Source organism: Manis javanica, chromosome 4 (assembly GCF_040802235.1).
Source record: "Manis javanica isolate MJ-LG chromosome 4, MJ_LKY, whole genome shotgun sequence".
Classification (NCBI taxonomy): domain Eukaryota; kingdom Metazoa; phylum Chordata; class Mammalia; order Pholidota; family Manidae; genus Manis; species Manis javanica.
In genome coordinates, this window is record NC_133159.1 from 433,866 (window position 1) to 455,373 (window position 21,508).

The following is a 21,508-nucleotide window of genomic DNA, read 5'->3' on the forward strand; positions in this document are numbered from 1 at the left end:
CTGGTGCGAGTGTGAGTGCCTGACATCCACTGATGGTGGAAAAATTGGGGACCTCAGAGTCGAGGTACCTCGGACATGGGAAGGTGTGCTCCACTCAGGGTGCCCCTCTCCCTCCCCAGGGGCTGCATGGGTCTGGTGCCCTCTGGCAGCACTTCTGCTGTCCCTCCAGAGCCTCCTGACGGAGCATCCACTCAGGGCTGACCCGCGGGGCACACCCTGCAGGTCCCCACATGCTCACGGACACAGGCTCGGTGGCGCCCGTTCACACCTCACACCTGCTCGCAGCCATCTCAGCAGCACAGGGCTGGCTGGGACAGGGACCCGCCCACCGCCAGCCGCCATCTGTTCTGAAAACAGCCTTGCCTCTTGTTTGTCTGGAAACCAGCCCAGGTGTCACCGCACCCCGGTTCCTCAGCAGCGCTCCACCCCACACTGCTCGGAAGTGCTGGGGCAGGTCACACGGGCAGCCCAGGGTGGCCCCTGACCCACCTGGCCAGAGCCCCCTCCCCAGGGGGGCCTTCAGAGGCCGAGCGGACCCACAGGCTGAGAGCTGTCTACGGAGGCACCACGGCCACAGGGCAGGGCTCTGCAGGGCTGACCGGCGGAGGGGGGCTGTGGCGGGCAGCTAGGCAGGCATGTGGGCCCAGGGACCTGCAGACGTTCAAACCCTCCCCGGCCCAGCACCAGCCTCGCTCTGAGCACGGCTCACTTCCCAGTGAGGGCCTGGGGTGGCATGGGCACTGTGGGCTGGTGGGCCAGTCTAGCCAGATGGCAACCCACCCCAGCCCGTCCCCAGAGAGCCGCTCTCTGGGGCTCGCCCTGCACCTCCCCTTTCTACTCTAGGCTCCCAAGGCCCTTCCCTCCAGGCGGGCTCACCCAGGCCAGGGCCCCAGGCACCTGACTTGGGGTCTCCAGACTCCCCTCCCGCTCCACTCTGCAGAAGCCCCCCAGTGCCCAGGACCCGCACAGGCCCTGCCAGTGACGCTGGTCCTGCCTGGAAGCCCTCCTCCAACCCCTCTGGCCACGGGGCCCATGGCCTGCCTCACCTCGCTCCCCTTGGTGCAGCCCCATGAGCCCTGTGCTGACCGACCCGCCCACCTCAAGAGCTTCCAGGGAAGAGCCCTGGCCACACATGTCCCAGATCGCCACTTTGGTATTTGGGGCACAAAAAAACAAAGGTGGGATAACAAGGCAGCTATATTTTAAAGAGATCTTGTCACAAAGCTGCACTTCCTTGGGGACAGACACTCGCCGAGCAGTTCTGACGTCACCCCACACCTGGGGGGCCGGCACCCCGGGGCCAGCTACTGGTTTCCAGCAAAGCACATTCTAGTTCTGTCTTCATCTTTCAGTTTTCAAGGAAACAGGGGCCTGTTCCCACGGGTGTGACGAGTCCGCGGGGCCCCGATGTGGCCAGCCCAACGGCTCGGGGTTCTCAGAAGCGAAGAGGCTGTGACGCCCTGGGACTCCCGCGTACCCTGGGGTGGGCAGGCAGCATGCAGGCCCGAGCCGGCCTGTGGCGTGCGCTGCGGGGGGACACACGGCCTGCCTGGGCCCCGAGTGGTGGGGCAGCGGGACCGGGGGCGGCGTCTGGGGGCCCGGCCGGGCGGGCTCAGAACTCCTCGTGCACGCTGCGCGCGTAGTCCATCAGCTTGCTGCCCGTGAAGAACTCGCTGTACTTGAGGACCTCCTCGGGCTCCAGGTGCTGGTTCTGGTTCTCGTCGGCGATGGCGATCATCTGCTTGGCCTCGTTGAGAGCGTTGTACTCGTTCATGGGGTCCATGTAGTCCTGCAGCACCGTGCCGTCAGTGCCTGCACCCGCGCCACCCGGGCCTGGGACATTCCGTGCCCACATGTCCCTGACATCGCCGGGCCTCCCACGGCAAGTGCCAACCTCACTGCTTCACGTGTAGCCCACATGCAGCGGCAGGGCCTGGAGGGGGCCAGGTGCCATGAAGATGCCCCGTCAGAGAGGCCAGCACTTCTGCCAGGAGGCAGCAGCAGGCTTTAACACTAAGGCCAGCTACAGAAAGTGCCCCAACACCCACCAGCTGACAGACCAACAGCTGCAGGACAGGAGTGGGGATGTGTTCTGGAATGTTCTAGAAGGCAGATGCCACACTGGAAGTGGCTCGGGGCCAGGCAGCCTTTGTCCATGTGGGCACAGGGACCAGGCTGCCTCGCAGGCTCCACCACTGAAGGGAAGGGCCAGGTGGTGGGAGAGGAGGCCCTGCCCAAATGTGAAAAGCCCAAAGAGTGGGTGCCAGCGGGCACACAGCACATGGGACACGGCCAGGGATGGAACTAGCCTCCAGCAACATGGCGCTGAAGCAACCCAAAAGACAGGGGCAGGGCTATCGGCAGGGACCTGAGGACTCTGGGGTACAGTGAGATGACTCATCCAGCAACGGGAAGGAACGCGGCACCCACACATGCCACCAGAGAATGAACGCTTCTGAGGAAGGTGGTGGATTCCTGAGTGCCCGGCCCTGATGGCCGCGGCGCAGCAGCTGCCCAGAGCCAGGAGGCCCGTGCCCGCCCAGCACCGACCGTGGCAGCGCAGGCCTCACCAGGCTCCCTGTTTCCCGCTGAATCTGAGCACACAAGGCAGTGGTGATGCGGCTGGGCCCAGGAGCACGGCGGCCAGACAACAGCGCACACAGGGCTCAGGCGGCTCCAGGCCCCGAGGACTAAGGGTCTGGGTGACAGCTCTCTGGCCCCGGTGGGCCCGTCCCATGGGCACAGCTGGTGGCCTCAGGGCCCTGGCTCACTTCTGGGCGGAGATGACCCACAGCCCCAGCCCGGCGCTCACCTCCAGCTCATCCATGGTCACGACCCCGTCGTGGTTGGCATCGATCAGCTCCTCAAACTCCTTCTTCCTGTCCCTCACCCAGCCATCGTCCATGTCCTGACCCTGCTGATTCTCCACGGTGCCCACGGGCAGGGAGATGAACTCGGGCAGCGAGAGCTGCTTGTCCCCGTCCTGGTCTGTGGGACGGGGGTTAGGCACTCAGGCCCCCTGGGGGGAAAGGCAACCCACCCGGATCTGTGGCCAGATTTCCAGTTTGTTGGATTTTAGCCAAACCAAAATGGGTGCATCTCACAGGACCTGCCTGGAACCCAGCTGTGGCCGCTGGCACCAGGCAAGGCCTCACCTTCCCTCTTGGGGCAGCTGTGCGGCCTCCGGGGTCTCTCCAGCCCAGGGCCAGCCCACGCTGCCCTTCCCCAAGAGGGCTGGCTGGAAGCGGCCAGCAAGCCCGCCGCCCGGGCCTCACCCAGGTCCCGCACGATCTCCTTGACCATGAACTTGAGCATGCCACGGCTGTGCTCTGGGTGGAGAAAGGACAGGAACTCCTCCTCAGTCAGCAGCAGGTCCGGCGGGGGGCTGTCGGCCTGGTACCAGCGGTCCCTCAGGTTCTCCAGGACTTCCTGTGCTGAGGGAGGCACGTCCGTGAGGGTCTGGGCTCTTGGGGTGCCCACATACATCAGAAGTTCTGAGACATGATGCCCAGTGCAAAGACCTGGCGGTGGGCGAGGCCAAGGGCTCTGACCCTCAAGACCGCTCGGGCCCGAGGGAGGCAGTGGTGAAGACCCCCGACAGGCACAGATCCCCGCAGGTACAGCCCCCCAGCTCGCTGCCGCTGTCCGCTTGGCAGAGATGGAGGCAGGCCCACCAGAGAGGTGTTTAGGAGGACAGAGGCCAACTGTCCCTCCCTGGAGTGGAGGGCCGGGCTTTGGAGGAGAACCCAGTCTCCAGATGTGACCACAAGGTGCCCCCCAGACTCCTGCCACAGCCCCCACTCTCCTCTATGGGGAGGCCCAGCACTGGGGCCTCTGGGGATTGGCGGCTGTCCAGGTCTCAGTGGTCACTCCAGTCGGCAGAGCAACAGACCTGGCAGGACAAGGCCAACTCCAGCTTTGGGCTGGGAACAGGGACACACAGCCTCAGCCCAGTCACAACAGGGGACAACTGTGTCCCACACCATGTGTGTCACCTTGCACCTTAGTGCCTTCTGACCAACAGAAGATCCCATGGGGACCTGCTTTCAAATGGCAAACTCCCTTAAGAGACGGGAGTGGCTGGTTGTCCCCACTTGCTGCACATGGACAAAGGTGACGGGGTGGCACAGACGGGCTGTCTGAAGCCTGAAAAGGCACCTGACCCAGGAAAGGGTCTTTGCAGCTGCAGTTAGCCAAGGATCTTGAGATGAGGTCACCCAGATTCGAGGTGTCTCTGTATAAGATGCAGGCAGACACAGTGCTGGGAGGGACACAGCCGTAAGCCAGGACGCTGGCAGCACCAGAAGGCACAGGACCCAAGGCCCCAGACCTGCTTGCCCCAGACTGGAAAAGGAAATAGGAGCCTTGTAAACATGTAGGGTGCTGCGCGGATGGAACTGGACGGCCAGGCTGGAGAGGCCCCCACAGCTCAGGGGCCTCCTGAGGGCCTCCCAGGGTACAGAGTGCGACATTCTAGATCCGCCCTGTCCAGGCCCCAGAGGAAGGACGAGGAGCCAGGGAGCTCCCGGGTACTCCGGGCATGCCAGAGGGGAAAGGGCACCAGACAGCTCCCGACAGCAGGTGACGGCTGGGGTGGCAGCCGGCCGCCCACTTCCCCTTGGCTGCCCAGCCAGTGTGAAATGGCCAGTGCCAGCAGGAGGAGGACAAAGGCCCCAGGCGCCTCTGCAGAGTACCTTCAGGGCGCTCCAGACACCTACACCTACACCTCAGGACAACAAAGACGAAAAGGGTGATGAGTATTTTAGGAAGAAAATTATAATGTCCAATACATAGTGTTTAAAAAACAGACAAAACTAAAGTCCTGGCTGAATCACATGAACCTGGAAAGGGGACTTCATGCTGCTCAGGAAAAGGGCTGAGATGCTGCTTAAATTAGAGTTGCACGTGCGCCACCGACGGAGCAGGAATAGACAAAGGTCGAACGGCAGCCCCCACGGGGAGCCCCGCACACGGGGGTCAGGCCGCCACGTGGGGCCACCCTGAAAAGCAGCCACCGAGAGAAGGGAGGCCGAGGCTCGAAATCCCACATCAGCAAAGAGTTAAAAACAGGAGAAACATAATAAATACAAACGAGCTTAATCCACCTATTACCAAAAAATTCAAACTAGCTCACAAAATAAAACTACACTCTATGGCCCATTAAAATACAAAACACTTTAGAAATACTAAGAAGAAAAGGGAAATTCACTGGTGAATTCCACCAAATGTACAGAAAAGGTTGTACCAACTGCCCACAATCTCCTTCAGGGGACGGAAGCAGAGGGAAGCTTCCTGACTCATCCCGGAGGCCGGCATGACCCCGACACCCTGCCTTGGAAAGAAAGAGAACTGCAGACCAAAATCCCTTATGAACTCTGGCGCAAAAAAGCTCGACCGAATACTGGCAAAAGGGATCCAGCAACACGTGAAGAGATCCACGCACCACAACCACGGGGATTCGTGCTAGGTGTGCAAAGCTGCTTCGGCATCAAAATCAATTAATACAACCCACAATACCAACAGGCTGAAGAAAAGTCACGCGCTCCTACCAACAGGCACAAAAAAGGCATCTGACAAACCCAACAGCTGTTTGTGACCAACACGCCAGCACACTAGGGATGGAGAGGAGGCCCTCACAGGCCAAGGGCAGCCACAAAGGCCCGCCGCTAGCACCCTGCCCTGCAGGGAGGGACCGGAGCTTTCCCACCGAGGGCCCGCGGGAAAGGGTGCCCCCACCCAGCCTCCTCACGGTACCGGAGGTCCATGCTGACGCCATGGGATGGGAGGGGGAGCACAAGGCGGGGCAGGGAGACGACCCCCTCGTCCGCAGACACCAGGGTCACTGAGTAGAAAACACAGGAGTTAGGGAAGACCCCTGGGAGCCCTAAGCCATTATAGCAAGGCTGCAGGCAGGGTCAGCGTGGGGTCAGTCACGTTCCGGAAGCCCAGGGGGAACAGGGTCAGCGCGAAGGGAGAAGCCAGGGCTGCAATCCTGATGCAGCAGGGCAGGGAAGGAGGGCCCAAGGGAGGCCAGGGCTGTGCCACGACAGGCACACAGCTTCCTCCAGGTACCAGGGCACTACAGAGGAGCTCTGCCCACACAATCCCTCAGCGGGCGGTGCCCTAGACACCATGGATGGCAGGCGACAGCCACTGAGTGGAGAAAGGACCCAGGTGCCACAAGGGTTTCATAAAACCTGAAAACCACCCGTCCACGCTGCAGGCAGCCCTTGGGGGATGTGACAGGGCACAGGGGCTGCCAGCGGGCCACAAGCACTCCCCATGACACTCCAGGGCTTGGCCAGCTTGGCCAGCACTCAGCATCCAGCTCTGGTCAGTGAGCCAGCCCTAAAGGGGCAACTCTGCCAAGCAGCTCTGCCCTCCCCATGCCCTGCCCCGCCATCATGCAGGACATGAGGTAAGGTCCCAGGACCCCCACACATGCCTCCCCCTCCCCCCATACCTGCCTCCCCCTCCCCCCATACCTGCCTCCCCAGGGCCCACACCTGTCACCCCAGGGCCCACACCTGCCTCCCCAGGGCCCACACCTGACCCCCCAGCCCATACCTGCCCCCCAGGGCCCACACCTGCCTCCCCCTCCCCCCACACCTGCCTCCCCCTCCCCCCACACCTGCCTCCCCTTCCCCCAACACCTGCCTCCCCCTCCCCCCACACCTGCCCCCCAGCCTCCTCCTGTTAGTTCGCACCCCCAGCCCCCAGGGCGGGGCCACAAAGCCCTGAGCACTCACTCTCCTCATCCAGCCTCAGCTCCTCCTCATTCCTTATCTTCTTAGCAACTTCCTTCTCATTGTGGCCTTTGCTCACCAAAAACTTCACCTTATATTCGTCCCAGGACACATGGCCTGAAAGAGCAGACTGACAGGTCAGAAACGTGTTTAACAACAGACGTGTGCTGGCAGGACACGCGTGAGGGGCCCTTGTGCCTTGGGGGCAGGGGGGCAGCAGCAGGGAGAGGCCAGCACCCCAACCCCCGGGAGGGCGAGCTGCGGGGGAGCATCTGTGAGGGCCTCTATGGCGCTCACTTCCTCCTGGCCCGGATCCCCCCCACCATGCCCTGGCCTCTCCTGGCAGGCAGCAGGGCAGGGGCAAGGTGGGCGTACCATCGCCGTCAGGGTCCACGGCACGGAAGTGCACCTTGCTCTCAGCAACAGCCTCCTGGAAGTGCTCGGCCGTCTTCTCCATGATCCAGCGCTGCATCTCCTTGGCGCTGACCCTCCCGTCCGTGTTCACATCCACCCTGCGAGCAGATGAGTCCTGTGAGGCAGGGCCCCCGGGCTCTGACAGACGGACGGACGGACTTATGCTCCACAGGACAGCTTTGAAACTGCCGTGAACAGACACTCCACCCAGTGGTGACACAAGAAATGCCAGGGTGACTGGAGAGCTTTGGGAGAATATCAAGGGCCAGAGGGGAAACTGGAGGGTACCAGGGCAGCTGGGGAATGCTGGGCTGGGCACTGTGCTTGGCATCACTGTCCCACCCATCTTGGGACCACTGGGAGGGTTAATATACCCCCTTTGCTGTGCAGAGGACAGAAGTATCAACCCAAATCCACAAGCCCAGACGCTGGGGCACAAGTCCACTGAACCCCTGGAAACAGGGTCAGAGTTGATGCACAGCAAGTGCTGCCTGTGTGGACGAAGACACAACAGCAATGCCCATGTGCGCATGCATGGGGGGCAGTGCTCCTGCGTGTGAGCAGCTAGTGCACATGCATGTGGACACAGGCTGACATACACATATGCACATAGCACACAAAGGTTAATACACACGTGTTACAGAGCTCTGTCCACACAGGGGCCAGGGGCAGTGACACCCTAGCAGCAGTGCACACCCAGCACCCTGACGCAGGTTTCTAAACACCTCCTGCAATGGAAGAAGCCAGAGCCTGCGGAGAAGCTCCAGTCGAGTGCAGAGCTGAGGCAGGGGCACCAGAGGACGAGCCTGGAGCACCTGGTAGTGCAGGAGGCAAGGAAGAGCCCCAAAACAACAGGGTGGGGACCCCTCACAGGGACACCACAGCCAAATGAAAGCACTCCCCATGGCCAAGGCTGGGACATGGGCAGCAAAACAAACAGCACAGTGCCAGATCACCAGCAGTTATGGCAGTGTCCAGGCGCCCCAGCCATAGAGGCGAGGGCCTGGCCAGCGACACTGGGCAGTCGGAGACAGCCCTTCGGGATCCCCAGCCACACAGCGGGAGACGGAGCATAGGTCCATGCCCGGAGGGTGCTGCCTGGATGAGCGGGGCCGCGGCCCGGGGTGCAGGACAAGGAGGGCGCAGGAGACGCCCACAGCCACGAGCTGCGCCAGGTGGCAGGTCGACACACCGTGACTGTGCCGACCCCAGGTGCCCTGCCCCGCTGAGACCTCACCTCTGGGGCGTTGTCTGCAAAAACCCATGACCCCAGTCTAACCAGGAGAAAATACATCAGACGAACCCCAAAGCAGAGACACTCTACAAAGCATGTGAGCATCCGCCTCAAGACTGCCAAGGGCATGGAAAATAGGAGAGTGCGAGACACCGTCACGGCCCAGAGGGGACAAAGGACATGTGAGCCTCAATGCCCTGTGGGACCCTGGGCGGGGGCCGGGGTAGAAAGAGGATGCCGGGGAAACACACATCTGATGTCTGGGTGTAACAGTGACAGGGCACTGCTGGCTTAGTTTCAACAAGCGTGCAGTGGTTGTGTGAGATGCTGACACGGGAAAGACTTTCTGCAAATCTAATATCATTCTAGAAAACGTCATTTAAGAAATGCCATGGCAACATTACTTTCACTTATTCAAAATTGGGTTCTGATGTGCACATGCTGTGGCCGCAGGCAACATGCAACCACTGAGGAAACAGATGAAGTCAGATGCTCCATGACTGGAACCCCAAAATATGTAGGACGGATAACAAACACGCAACGTGAGCAGATGCACCAAGGTCAGAAAGAGACTGGGGAAGCTGCAATGGTGGCTGGCGCAGCCGCCTTCCTGCAAGTTGGTGATTCCACCCAGCGTTCTGAACCCCAGCCCCTGCCCCCACTGGGGGCCTGTCCATGCCTCCACTGGCCCTGGGGCCCCCGAGGGCCAGGGCACGTGGGACCCAGCACACCTCCCCACCTGTGCTGCCAACACCCAGCCGGGAAAGCCCCAATAGGGGCACCACAGAGACAAGAGGACAGGCGCCAGCCTGAGGCCCCCTGTGGGCCTGCATCATCCGATCACCAAGGAGCCACCTGCCACCTGGCGGCTCCCTCCACAGCATCTTCTCTCTGCTCACTTGAAACAGGAAACCACGTCAAATGACAGAAATCATCTCCCCGAATGCTGGGAGTCATCCAGGAAGGCCACACTGGGCAGCGCACAGCAGTACGGCTGCTGCACCCTCTCCCCTCCTAGTCTCTCCTTTTCTGGCCCTTTCTCCTGACCTCTGACCCTCATAGGTCCTGGTGGCCCTCTCTGGACTTGCCACCCAGTGCCAGACTTGACCGCTATGCCAAGGATGCCTGCTGGTGCTGGTCCTGACCTCCCCTCCACAACTGGACATCCCGACGTCTAGCTCAGCATGTGGACATGTCACATGCAGCCTCCCCAAAGCGGCTCAGCCCTGCCAGCCCCTCCAGATACGCCAGCCCTCGGGGTTCCTGCCCCTGCTCCGGGTCCACCCGTAAGAGCAGACACCCACATGAGTGCCAGGCCTCCGTTCCCACATCACCCGGGAAGCGGGGCTGTGGTGCCAGCCTCCCAGGTGGGGCACTGTCCTGAGCTCATGCCCTGGCCACAAGGCCCTCCCCTCCCTCCAGTGGCTAGAAAGCCAGCCCACGTGACCTCAGCGTGTGCTCACTGAGGACCCCGCAGCCCAGCTCCCTTCTGGACCCCCGAGGCACGAGCCCCGGGTCCCAGCACATGACTGCCAGTACTTCAGAGCTTGGAACCCTGAAACCCACCAGGCACATGCTGGTGAGCAAGGTGGCCTGTCTGGCAGCTACCACGGGTGCCACTCCCACCCTGCTGAAGCTATGACACACTGAGCACGGCTCCCAAGAACCCCCAAGCTCCTGCCCTCTGCCTCACCCCCACAGGGCGGTCCTCACGCCTTCCTCACCAGTGTGCACAGGGCAGCCCACCCCGAGCACCCCGCCCTATGGGTCCTGCACCCCCATCGCCCTGATCTGTTGTAGACTCCAGGCCTGCACAACAAGATGGGCACTCACCTACACATACACAGGCTTGATGCTGTGCTACAAAGAGCGGCGAGCCACCACATGCCCATCGCCAGCTCTGTATGCCCACTCTGCATGCTGTCACCTGCGGCCCGCCCCAAGCCTTATGGGTCCCTGGCCCAAGCAAGGTTTACCTAAATGGTATTTCGACCCGCTGGGACCACCTCCCTGCCAGATGTCTACAGACACTGGCCGGAACCATGTAGCGCAGATGGGCACTCCTCTAGGCCATCCTGCAGCCCTCCCAGCCTGAAGTCCTGCGATGGCCAGGCAGCCCCTTTGCTGGCCCTCTGAGCCCCTCCCAACACAGGGCCCTAGCTCAGGGCAGCACACTCCTCAGCTCCAACGCTGCAAACTCCACGCATCGTCCACCAGAGAGGGTTCCTTCCCCCAGTGTGCGCCTGAGCTCCTGTCGCATGGGGGGCCCTTGTCAGGCCCGTACCGCGAGGCCAGGACAGGACCACGGGGGCAGCCAGCACCACCGTCCGCATCCCCAGGCCCAGCACCTACTTGGAGAAGATGACCATCAGCTTCCTCCGGCTCTTGTGCGGCTCTGCGTCCTCCTCGAACCCGCCTGTGTCCTTTCCCAGGAAGACCTCCTGGTGGAAGTCCCTGTTGAGGTGCCCATCCATCTCCAGCTTCACCCCATTCAGATGGTCTGGGGGCAGGATCTCACGCTCCTCCCTGTTGCCCACTCTCTCCCGAGCAGACGAGTGGTTGGCAGGCCGAGCGGATGCATCCATCAGAAGGACGACTCCCAGAAGCCAGAGGCAGCGGGGAGCCAGGCCACCCAGGGGGTCCTGCCCAGACGCCATGGCCACCTGGTTCCAGGCGTAGCACAGCCTGCAAGTGTGGCGAGGAGCTGGAGAGAGACGGTGGGGCCAGTGAGGCTGTGAGACCAGAAAAGCAATCACAGCCTGCCCACTGCTACCCTGGGCACTGCCAGGCTGTGTCCCCAGCACAGATGCAGGCCAGCTGCCCATAGGGCCCAACCCCGACAGTTAATGACGTGCAAAAAGGACACAGAGCCAACGTGTGAGGGAGCCGGTGCAGCCTCGTCACCTAAGGGGTCCACCTTATAATGTGAAACAGAAGTCCTCGGCTCACAGAGCCCACGCTGGGCATGCTACCAGTCACCATATCAAGGGCTGCCCAGCACCACTAAAGTGCCCTCCTCCACGCCCACAGCACGGCTCCTGGCACGGTCTGTCTCCATCCCTCCCGGCATCGAGGCTGACTCCAGCGTCACGGTGACTAGCTCTCCAGATCCCACCTAGCACGTATGTAAGCTCTGGGCCCTTGGCTAAGTCGCCTGGCCTTCCCTGCCTAGGAAATGGGAGGCCCCTGTCCCTCAGGGCTCTATGAGGACTGTGCCTGGTGCCCGCAAACACCCAAATCACCCAGCAGGCCTCCAACCTTTTCCCACTGGCCCATCTGGATGACCCCCATTCACACACACACAGGTAAACACGGCAAGCACACATGTACACAGGCATGCACACACCCGCACGTGTAGCCCATACACATGCACATATGTCCATGTTCATGCCTCTCAGGAATGCAAGGATGTCTGACTGGGCCTGGCAGCAAAGGAACAAAGCCAACCTTCTGTCCACATAACAGCACTCACGCCCAGCCCTGGGCCACCCCAGTCTCCCCGCTCGGCTCCTTCCACCTGGGCCCCCTGCTTCCCCTCACACCTCCAGCTTCCTCCAGGTCTCCACTCACAGGCCTTTGCGCCTTCACACATCTCAAAGGCACCTCTAGCCCCTTCCTGCCTCTTACCTAGCATAGTCTGCCCACCTGGCAAACACCTGCTGGCCCTTCCAGGTGTACAGGTGCAGCTTAGGCCCCACCTCCTCTGAGCCTTTATAGGGAGGAGCAGCAGAGGGAAGCCCCCTGGCTAGCAATGGTTGTGGCCCTGGGCGCACTCAAAAGGGCGCCTGTGCAGCCAAGCTGGGCACTGAGGGGTCAGGGGCCACGGTGCATCTGCCGGGCAGAGCAGCCACCACGCCACAGCCTGAGGGCACATGAGGCAGAACAGGCCAGGGCTCTCCCAGACTCACAGACACCACCGTCCGCTTCTTTGATGCCTCCTCCGACATCATTCCAGGGAAAGGTGACAACTGCACATTAGTCTCCCAGACCCAAACTATCTGGGCTCTTCACCAAGATCTGCTCTCTGAACTCCTGTCTCATTCCTTCGAGGGAGTAACTCTCACATCCCTCTTTCCAGGTCTTCAGGGACCTGCATCCCCCCACATCCCCTAGAGCCGCCAGCTGCCCCTGGTGCCCTGAGGGCTGTGACTGACCCTGAGCACTTTATTGGAACTCCCGTCACCCTTCGAGGGCACACCCTCCTAGCTTCCTCTCCCAGCAGCTGTCACACGGCCAACAGCAGGCACTCCACAAAACTGGGTGAATACAGGCATTTCTGCTATACCAAAATATATGTGTCCCTGAAAACATCAATGTTCTGCAAAAGCTCACACTAACAAAACCATACAGGGCCTGCGGTAACAATAAAGGGGAGGTGACCCTAAAACCGGAGCAGGCGGAAACCAGGAGGCAGTGCCTCGCCGCAGGTAGTACAGTGGACGGAGATGCTGCGTGCAGGCCGAAGCGAGGACACTGGGGTGGCCGCTGAGGTGGACCCAGGAGGAAAAGCAGCCCCCTCACGAGCCATGCACCACCAGCTGTGCCAGCCTGCAGCTGGCAAGGCAGGGAGCCTGGCATGCAGGCACTCACTGGGCGGAGGGCCCTGCTGTCCTGCGGCAGTGACCTCTCCTGCAGGCCCGGCGCTACTGGGGTGCTGTACAAACAAACAAGACTTCCCCGGGAGTGCGCGTCACCCAAGCTGCGGCCATAAAACCACTGGGTCCAAACAGACCGCACTTTGCTCCTTGAGAGAACAAAGTCAGCTCCTGAATCTACGTGTCCGGAAGCACGCAGAATCTTTGCCCGAAAAGTAACCCAAAAGTAGGGGTGTAGCTGTCAGGAGGTCCCGGATTTATTTAGCTCAGCACAAAAGGCGAGCTGGGCGCGGCGTCACCGCGCTAACCCCTCAGCCCGCCCCGCGTGCAACGGCACCGGGTGACTCTCGCCCGCGGGGAAGGGGCCCGACGTTGTCCGCCCCGCGGGGGTCCCCCGAGGGTGGGGGGCGAGCCGGGCTCGGGCGCCGAGACGTCGCCATCGCCACCTGCTGAGGCGGGACCCGGCGTGAACACCGGACTCTGGGGCTTCGCGGAGCCCTCTGGTCGGGGGCCACGCGCACGGCTCAGCGGTCCCCCGACTCCCTCCGACCGGCCTCCCTAGCCTCCGTCTCCCGACGGCGCCGCCAGGCCCTCACTTACCAGTCTCCCTCCCTCGCAGATCCTTCCACCGGGGCCGAGCGCCCGTGACGCCGCGAACCGGACCCGCCTAGGCCACGGCCATGTTTCTTCCGGGAAGAGGCGGGCTCGGGCGGCGCGCGCCGGCGCGACCCCGGGAGCAGACGCCGACGCCGCCATCTTCGCTCCGGGCGGAAGCGGCCGCGCGGCCCAGGTGGGACCACCGAAAGTAGCGCGCGCGGCCCGTGACGCGCGCCAGCCGGCGGACGCCCGGCGCCATGAAGCTGCTGCGGCGCGCGTGGCGGCGCCGGGCGGCGCTGGGCCTGGGCGGTCTGGCCTGCGGCGCCGCGCTGCTCTACCTGGCGCGCTGCGCGGCCCGCGGCCCCGGACCGCCGCCTTCCCGCGGCCCCGCGCCCGCCGCGCCCGCGCGCGCCGCCGCTTTTCTGGCCGTGCTGGTGGTCAGCGCGCCGCGGGCGGCCGAGCGGCGCAGCGTGGTTCGCGGCACGTGGCTGGCGGCGCGGCGCGGCGGCCCGGACGACGTGTGGGCGCACTTCGCCGTGGGCACAGGCGGCCTGAGCGCCGACGAGCGGCGCGCGCTGGAGCGCGAGCAGGAGCAACACGGCGACCTGCTGCTGCTGCCCGCGCTGCGCGACGCCTACGAGAACCTCACGGCCAAGGTGCTGGCCATGCTGGCCTGGCTGGACGAGCACGTGGCCTTCGAGTTCGTGCTCAAGGCGGACGACGACTCCTTCGCACGGCTGGACGCGCTGCTGGCCGAGCTGCGCGCCCGCAGCCCCGCGCGCCGCCGCCGCCTCTACTGGGGCTTCTTCTCAGGCCGCGGCCGCGTCAAGCCCGGGGGCCGCTGGCGCGAGGCCGCCTGGCAGCTCTGCGACTACTACCTGCCGTACGCGCTGGGCGGCGGCTACGTGCTCTCCGCCGACCTGGTGCGCTACCTGCGCCTCAGCCGCGAGTACCTGCGCGCCTGGCACAGCGAGGACGTGTCGCTGGGCGCCTGGCTGGCGCCGGTGGACGTGCAGCGCGAGCACGACCCGCGCTTCGACACCGAGTACAAGTCTCGCGGATGCAGCGACCAGTACCTGGTGACGCACAAGCAGAGCCCGGAGGACATGCTGCGGAAGCACCGGACGCTGACACGCGAGGGCCGCCTGTGCGAACAGGAGGTGCAGCTGCGCCTCTCCTACGTGTACGACTGGTCCGCACCGCCCTCGCAGTGCTGCCAGCGGAGGGAGGGCATCCCCTGAGCGCAGGGGCGCGTGGCACCGGGCTGCGGGCCCTCGGCGCAGCCGCCGCCAGAGCGCCCTGGGGCCTCCCGCTGGCCCTACGCAGGCGGAGCTGACAGGCTCCGGCTGGTTGTGCGCGATGGGCACGGCCCTCGGGGGGGCCTGGCTTACCCCCTGGCCGCCGCGGCGCTCAGGCACAGCGGGAAACGCCTAGGCCTCGGCCGGATGCACCCGTCACACATGCGGTTCAGCTCAAGGACGTTTTGTGCAGGATCTGGGAAAGCCCTGGAGCCTGCCGAGGCGATGCATCATGTCCGGGGAACAGTATCCTGTCCCTGGATGTCAGCCAGCCTTGGCCTGGATGGGGGAGCTGCCCAGCCTGGGGTGTGCCTGCAGGCCAAACCTCCCCAGTCGGCAGGGGCTTGCAGCTCCGCCCCTAGCCTGTCCCCTGGGTGTCTTCTCCCAAGGCAGGGGCAAGGAGCCAGAGGGGGGGACTGACCCCGAAGAAGGAATTTCGACTTGTTCTGGAGTGGGGACCACCTCACACCCTGCAGCCACCCCACTGACCTTGCTCCTGGGAAACCACTGCACCAATAGCTCAGACTGCTGTGAGCTGACCCCGGGCCCTCGCATGTTGCAACTTACCTGCGTGTTGCAATCCAGTGGCTCTTATCAAAGCTACACTGTTGCTTCATTGGGCTAGATTACCTTCCTTTATGTCCCATGCTAGTGCCATTTGTCATGTGTGAGTCTAAGATTTAGCTTCATTTTATGTTGATTAGCTTTAGCGGTGTTGCCCTGGAGCGGACTCCTGGTAAACATAATTCAGTGCTTGCCTGTGATTTATTTATAAATATTGTAAATTTGTATAGGAAAGAGCTTAAATTGGGGAGTAAGCGGGCTTCAGTAGTTTAATATTTAAGACGAGATTTTCCTATCAGAACCTGGAATTTGTGGATTAATCTGTTCTGACAGCCTGAGTTGTATCCCTGGCACTGTGTGTGTTTAAACGTGGAAGAATTTCAAAACTGTCCATTTCTCTTTTCAGTTTACACATATAAGTCATTGCCATTGTCTATTTCTGAGAAAACTTCCCTTTTAAGGCTTCTTTGGGGCAAGTGTGTCTCACACCCACGTCTGTTATTTTAACTTTGGCCCCAAGTTCCAGGAATCTGAACCCTTAGAGATGTTGATAAGACTTCCCAAAGTCTGTCCCAAGAAAACAGGCTTTGCCAGCCAGGGGTCCTTTTGGAGACAGGATTCCCATGCACCCCGACCAGTTGCGTCTCATGTACCTGAACATCCTCAGAAGATGGGGGTCTCCTTTTCCCCCATTAAATGTGAGCAGTGAACACCGTTTTCATTGCAAAAGTAGAATAAAGTGGTCCCCAGCCTCCCGCAAGCCTTTCTTGTCCCGTGGAGAGCGATGCTGTGTATTTTCATTCTGGGGTCTGACAGGGTTTCTGGCCAGGTCCTGAGCAGGCCGTGCAGCCCCGTGTCCACGGCCCGCCTGGGGCAGAGTGGGGAGTATGGGTCTCACATGACCACACTGCCATATTTTTTGTCAGACCATGGATTTTAAGAGTAGGTGCCTGAGCAGCTCAGATGATCTCCACGGAACATCACAGACCAAGGGCTGAAGCTGTAGGTGGCGTTTCCAGGCCCGAGGCTGGACATCTGAGAACAGGGTTGGGGGAAGGCGCCGGCAGGGCTGTATACTAGAGAGGGCCTCCTCCCGGGGTGCAGACGGCTGCTGTCCGCTATGCTTGCGGCCGGGAGAGCCAGAGCACACTCTCTGGTGTCTCTTCTTGTAAGGACACTAAGGCCATCATGGCCCCCCCACACCTCATTAAACCTGGAGCCTCCCAAGGCCCCACTCCAAATGTCACCACACCTGGGTTAGGGCTTCAGTCTGAATTTTGGGGACACAGTCCATCACAGCAGGTTTGGGTTATTTCTGTTTCAAGGTAGAAATCCAGAACTCAGTGTCTCAACCCAGAGAGAAGCAAGGCAGTCTTGTGGTTGGTGACCTGGAAGCGATTCTCCCACCTTTAGATCAAGGCTAGACCAGAGAGGTGCAGAGATCTGAGTGTTCTGAGGATGAGGCGAGACCTCTCTCTACTGGAGACAGAGAGCTGGCCCTGTGTACACCGTGAAAGGATCCCGGTGAGAACGCCAGAGTGAGCAGAATGGGGTCCAGCCATGCAGATGAGGGGGAAGGTTCCTGAGGGTTGCTGACTGCAGTAGGACCCAATTCCTGCCAACCATTTTTACCTGGATGGCCCATCAAACCCTGGGAGCACGGGAGGAGTCACTGTGCGTACAGCTGTTTTCCAGATGAGGAATAGGTGCTCAGAGAAGCCACACCGTCTCACTGAGGCCCACGTGGCTAGAGTAGCAGAGCCGGGATTTGAGCCAAAGATCAGACCCCAGATCCCTACCCAGCGGCCCCTGTGGAAAATCTAAAAATCCCAGCGTGTGCAGGGCCCCGAGAGCTTTAACATTTGGGTGAATTGTGTCAAAGTGCCAACATGCACCCAGTTCTGACCTGTGACCTACAACATGGAAATTTTGTATTGCATGACCTAGCTATTAAATTTCAAAAAGGAACAAACCGCACCCTGAGCTGACCACACACATTGACGCTGTGACATTACAAAGATGGGACAGATTCACGCAGGGGCCCAGGAGGGGTGGTGGATGGGTCCTTCGGATGGAAATGCCTCACATCTTGCCTGGGCAGAATCCCAGCTGTGACCAGGTCCTATATTTTTGCAAGACTCTGCCATTGGGAACCTGGGTAAGGGAACATGGATCTACAGTTATCTCAACAGTAAATGTTTAATTTAAAAATATGTATCATATCAAAAAAAAATCTATCATATCACTAATAAAACAGGCACTCGGGAGGCAGCACCTCAGGATGGCAGGCATGGGAGGTGGTGGGGCTCTGGGAGGTGAGGTTTGAGGCAGCTAGCGAATGGGACACCCCCAGATGGGCACCTGGGGCTGGGGCTGCACCCCACCATCCACCCCTTCTCCCCAGATCTGAGCCAAGACCTCCCCATGCCCCTCAAGACTCCCCTGAGCCTGGGCCCACCTGGTGCGGCTTAACAAAAGGACCAGAGCCATAGTGGAGGCTGGGGGGAGACGGGGCACAGTGCAGGGGGTTCGCCCAGGACACGCACCTCTAGGAGACCATGGGACAGAACAGGCAGAAGGCTGGGGGAAGGGGGCACCCCCCTGCTCCAGCAAGCCCAGAGAAGACAGGCCCCACCCTCAGCTCTGGGGGGCTCCCCGGCCTCTCTGGATCCTGCAGGCCAGTGCGCAGACCAGAGCTGCAGAGAAGCCAGCCCACCAAGCTGCTCCTCTGATCCAAGTGCGCGTGGACCAGCCCTGAGCCACCCGAGAGGGTGGCAGGGGTCTTCCTTCTAGGCCAGTAAGTTCTGGTCTTCAGAAGGTCCCTGGCCTCCATGTGCACGTGATAAAAATAGACACGTCCAGATTCAAAGACCTCTCAAGTTTCGAAGCCGTCACCCAGCGGGCCAGGTTCTGGCTGCCCATGGCAGCTTGCTGGAGCCAGGCGGGGGTCCAGGCAGCCCCCAAGATGCTGACATCGTTAGGGTGGGGGCTGTGGAAGCTGCCCCCTTTGCCACCCCCAACCTAGCCATGGAGCAGCAAGGCTGCTGGGAGCTGCAGGGAACCCGAGACCAGCCCAGCCTAGCACTTGGAGCAGGAGGTGTGGGCAGGGTGCCATCGTGCCTCGGGCTGTGCTCGGACCCCTTGGCCCTGCTGCCTGTCCCCCGCCACCACACGCACCTTCCCACCCTCAGGCCTCTTGCCCCACTGGCCATCTTGCATGTGTCCCCTCATTGCCCCCCCCCAACCACTGCCCATGATCTCTCGCCATCCCTGGCTTCTCGGGAGTGCCTGGCTACCCCTGGGTCTGTGCTGTACCCCTCACACACCCCACCGCACACTAAGAGCATGACTGCCTCAGGAACAAGGGGCCCCTCACCTGCCTGCCTGCTGGGCCTACCTGCCCAGGAGCAGCAGCTGGGAAGTAGAGCTGGCAACCAGCACCCCAAAGTGGCTCAGGTACTGGGCTGGCCTGGGAGGCTGCCCTGGGCTCCCTGAATGCAGCCTCAGGATGCAAAGTGCTGCTTGTGCCTGGGTCCTCCCAGAGACGTGTCCCCCCGTGCCCTCCGACCTTCGCTGAGGTCCCCATCTGTCCACCAAACTGGGTGGGGCCTTGCTTGGCTATGGATTAAATTATGTCCCCCAAAGGGATGTTCGCCTCCTCACCCCCCCGTCCCTGGACATGGGGTCTTTGCAGATGCCATTAAGGCGAGACAAGGTGTTTAGGGTGGCCCTACTCCAGCATGACTGGTGCCCTTGTAGAAAGAGGACAGAGACCCGCAGAGGAGACACAGAGATGGCGGACATGCTGCTACAGGGCAGGCAAATGCCACGCTGGCCACCAGAGGCCAGGAAGGGCTCTGCCCAGAGGGAGCAGCTGGTGGGCCCCTGGCCTCAGCTTCTGGCTCCAGAGCTGGGAGAGGACACATTTCTGTTGCTCGAAGCCTCCACTTTGGCACTCGGCCTGGCCAGGCACAGCCCCAGACGCCCACCTTCCCTTGTCCCTCCCAACTCGGGCGCAGTGTGACTGGCACTCAGCCACTGGCCAGGTCCATCCTTCTCTGCCTCCCAGGGCTCAGCACCAACCCTGCCATCGGGCAGTCTTCCCTCTGTCCAGCCTCTGGGCTGGGAGGACAGGAGCCTGTGGTGGCCGCAGGCCCGGGCGTTCCCACATCCCGTGGACGCTGCCTCCCATGGCTGCTTGGCCCCCACATTCCTTCCACCCAGGAGCCTGGCCCTTGTGCCCCACTGGCTGGGTCTGATGGGGGGCCAGTACTCCCCTCTTGGCCCCCGCCTGCCCAGGCACCTGCCCGTCCTATGACCACCTTGCTGGGGGTCCCCAGCCCCACTCCTGCCTTCCTGTGCATGACGCTGTTGGGCCCCCACCCACCCGGACCCTTGCAGCCTTATGCAACCCCAGCACGACCCCCATGGCCTCCCTGCCCACAGGTGACCCCACCCTGTGCTGCTGCAGACAGCACACAGGCAAACAGAACGCCACCTCGGTGCATCCCAGCCCCGCGCTCCCCCTGCCACGGCATGCCCTGGGTCCCCCTCTGCTGGGGTCTGCCTCACCCCTTCCTCCCCAGGACCAAGCCTTCCCCACCGTGGGGTCCCACTGGCAGGGGCACAGAGGGTGAGGTGGCCTGAGTAGGGGTGGCAGGGGAAGAAGAGTGGCAAGGAGGAGAGGAGAGGGCCATGGGGCCAGCCGTCCCCATGAGTGGGCCTCTCCTGTCTGCCCCTGGGCCAGCCCCTGGCCTCTTCTGGCTGCTGACCAGGAGGCCTACAGCCTGGCCTCATGGGCATCCCATGGACCGTGGCTCCTGGCCCTGCTCTCCCAGGGCCCAGGGCTGGTGGGCGTCATGGAGGCTGACGGCCAAAGTGTTAGGCGGGGACCACAGTGCCACCTGGGTAGCGCAGCCCCCCAAGGGGCCTGGGAAAGGGCACAGGATATGGGTGGAGTCAGGAAAGATCAGTTCCTTTGAGGCAGGGCACCAGGGACCTCAGGCCTGGGCCAGGGGTACCTATTCTGGGAGGTCCCAGGAGCTCGGGATCCCAGCCTGGATACCAGCTCAGCAGCCCAGGTAAGAAGACTGGGCTGAGGTGCGGCACCTGGTCTGAGCACAGGCAGATGCCAGGGGTCTGCCCAGCCCCACCTGACTGGCAGGGTCCTAGCGGGAGTCTCCCCAGGCTGCTCTCAGGAGACCTGGCTGGCAGGTACCTGCTCCTCCCCTGGCATACACTTGAGGGATGCTGCTTGGCCATCTCAAAGGAGGAATGTAGGGCCGTCCAGCAGGTGAGAAGGGTCAGGGTCTCTACAGAGGGCTCTCCACGTGACTCTGAGATAAAGGCCACCCCACAGCACACACCCCCACCCTGTGGCTCTGGTAACTGGTGGGCAGCAGGGCCTGAAAACCAGGGAGGCCCGAGCAATGGGGACAGGGGGCTCAGCAAGGGGCAGAGGCTGGCCTGGACGTCAGAGCCCTCTCCCCACACCCCTGGGCCCGCCTGCCCCTGCCTCAGCCCCTACCTACCCTTTCCCTGCAGCGGCCAGCTGGCTGTGATGTGGGTGGTGCTCCAGGCTGAGGAGAAGCAGGGCTGCGGCCCCGGCCGTGGGAGCGAGGCAGTAGCCGGCCACTCCTCCAGAGTAAACACCACGGGTGGCTGGGTCAGCAGGACAGGCACCCAGGGAGGACCCTCACCCAGCTCCCACCTCCCGCGGACCCAGGCCTGACCCAGCCGGTGAGCCGAGGAGAAGGAAAGCCCCTCCCGCCAGTGGCATCTGAGGGTCTCGGAGGCCCAACTACCGGGGGGCTCCTGCACCCCGGCCACAGCCACCTACCTGGTCCCACACGGTGAGCAGCAGGAGAGACGCACCGCAGGCCCACCCCCGTCCCATTCCCAGGCAGGCCCCACCCGCCCCTCCAGCCTCCCCACGTAGGCCTGGAAGTACCTCCCGGAGTCTAGCCTTGGTGCATCCTGCTGTGAGTGGGCGGAAGGGCTGGCGCGTGCTAGGTGGCAGCTTCTGGAGACACTTCACTTGGCCTCCGACACCCCTTCCTG

The 21,508-nt window shown here is 62.2% G+C and overlaps 2 protein-coding genes across 6 annotated transcripts; one reads left to right on the forward strand and one right to left on the reverse strand.

Moving 5' to 3' along the window:
• Window positions 1–1,179: 1,179 nt before the first annotated feature.
• On the reverse strand, window positions 1,180–14,999 carry SDF4 (stromal cell derived factor 4). 5 transcript variants are annotated; one of them, XM_073232989.1, is made up of 7 exons: window positions 14,978–14,999; window positions 10,747–11,098; window positions 7,122–7,258; window positions 6,750–6,863; window positions 3,276–3,434; window positions 2,813–2,988; window positions 1,180–1,789 (listed from the first exon to the last, which is right to left on the reverse strand). In XM_073232989.1, the coding sequence occupies exons 2-7, from the start codon at window positions 11,049–11,051 to the stop codon at window positions 1,613–1,615; spliced, it is 1,068 nt and encodes a 355-aa protein (XP_073089090.1). In that variant the 5' UTR covers window positions 11,052–11,098; window positions 14,978–14,999; the 3' UTR covers window positions 1,180–1,612. The 5 variants fall into 5 exon arrangements, with proteins under 5 accessions (XP_073089090.1, XP_036855933.2, XP_036855931.2 ...); XM_037000038.2 differs by lacking the exon at window positions 14,978–14,999 and adding an exon at window positions 14,663–14,687; XM_037000036.2 differs by lacking the exon at window positions 14,978–14,999 and adding an exon at window positions 13,590–13,723.
• B3GALT6 (beta-1,3-galactosyltransferase 6) lies at window positions 13,716–16,223 on the forward strand. Its single transcript, XM_037000039.2, has one exon. It carries the CDS (start codon window positions 13,844–13,846, stop codon window positions 14,825–14,827), a length of 984 nt encoding a protein of 327 aa, XP_036855934.2. The 5' UTR covers window positions 13,716–13,843; the 3' UTR covers window positions 14,828–16,223.
• Window positions 16,224–21,508: the final 5,285 nt, after the last annotated feature.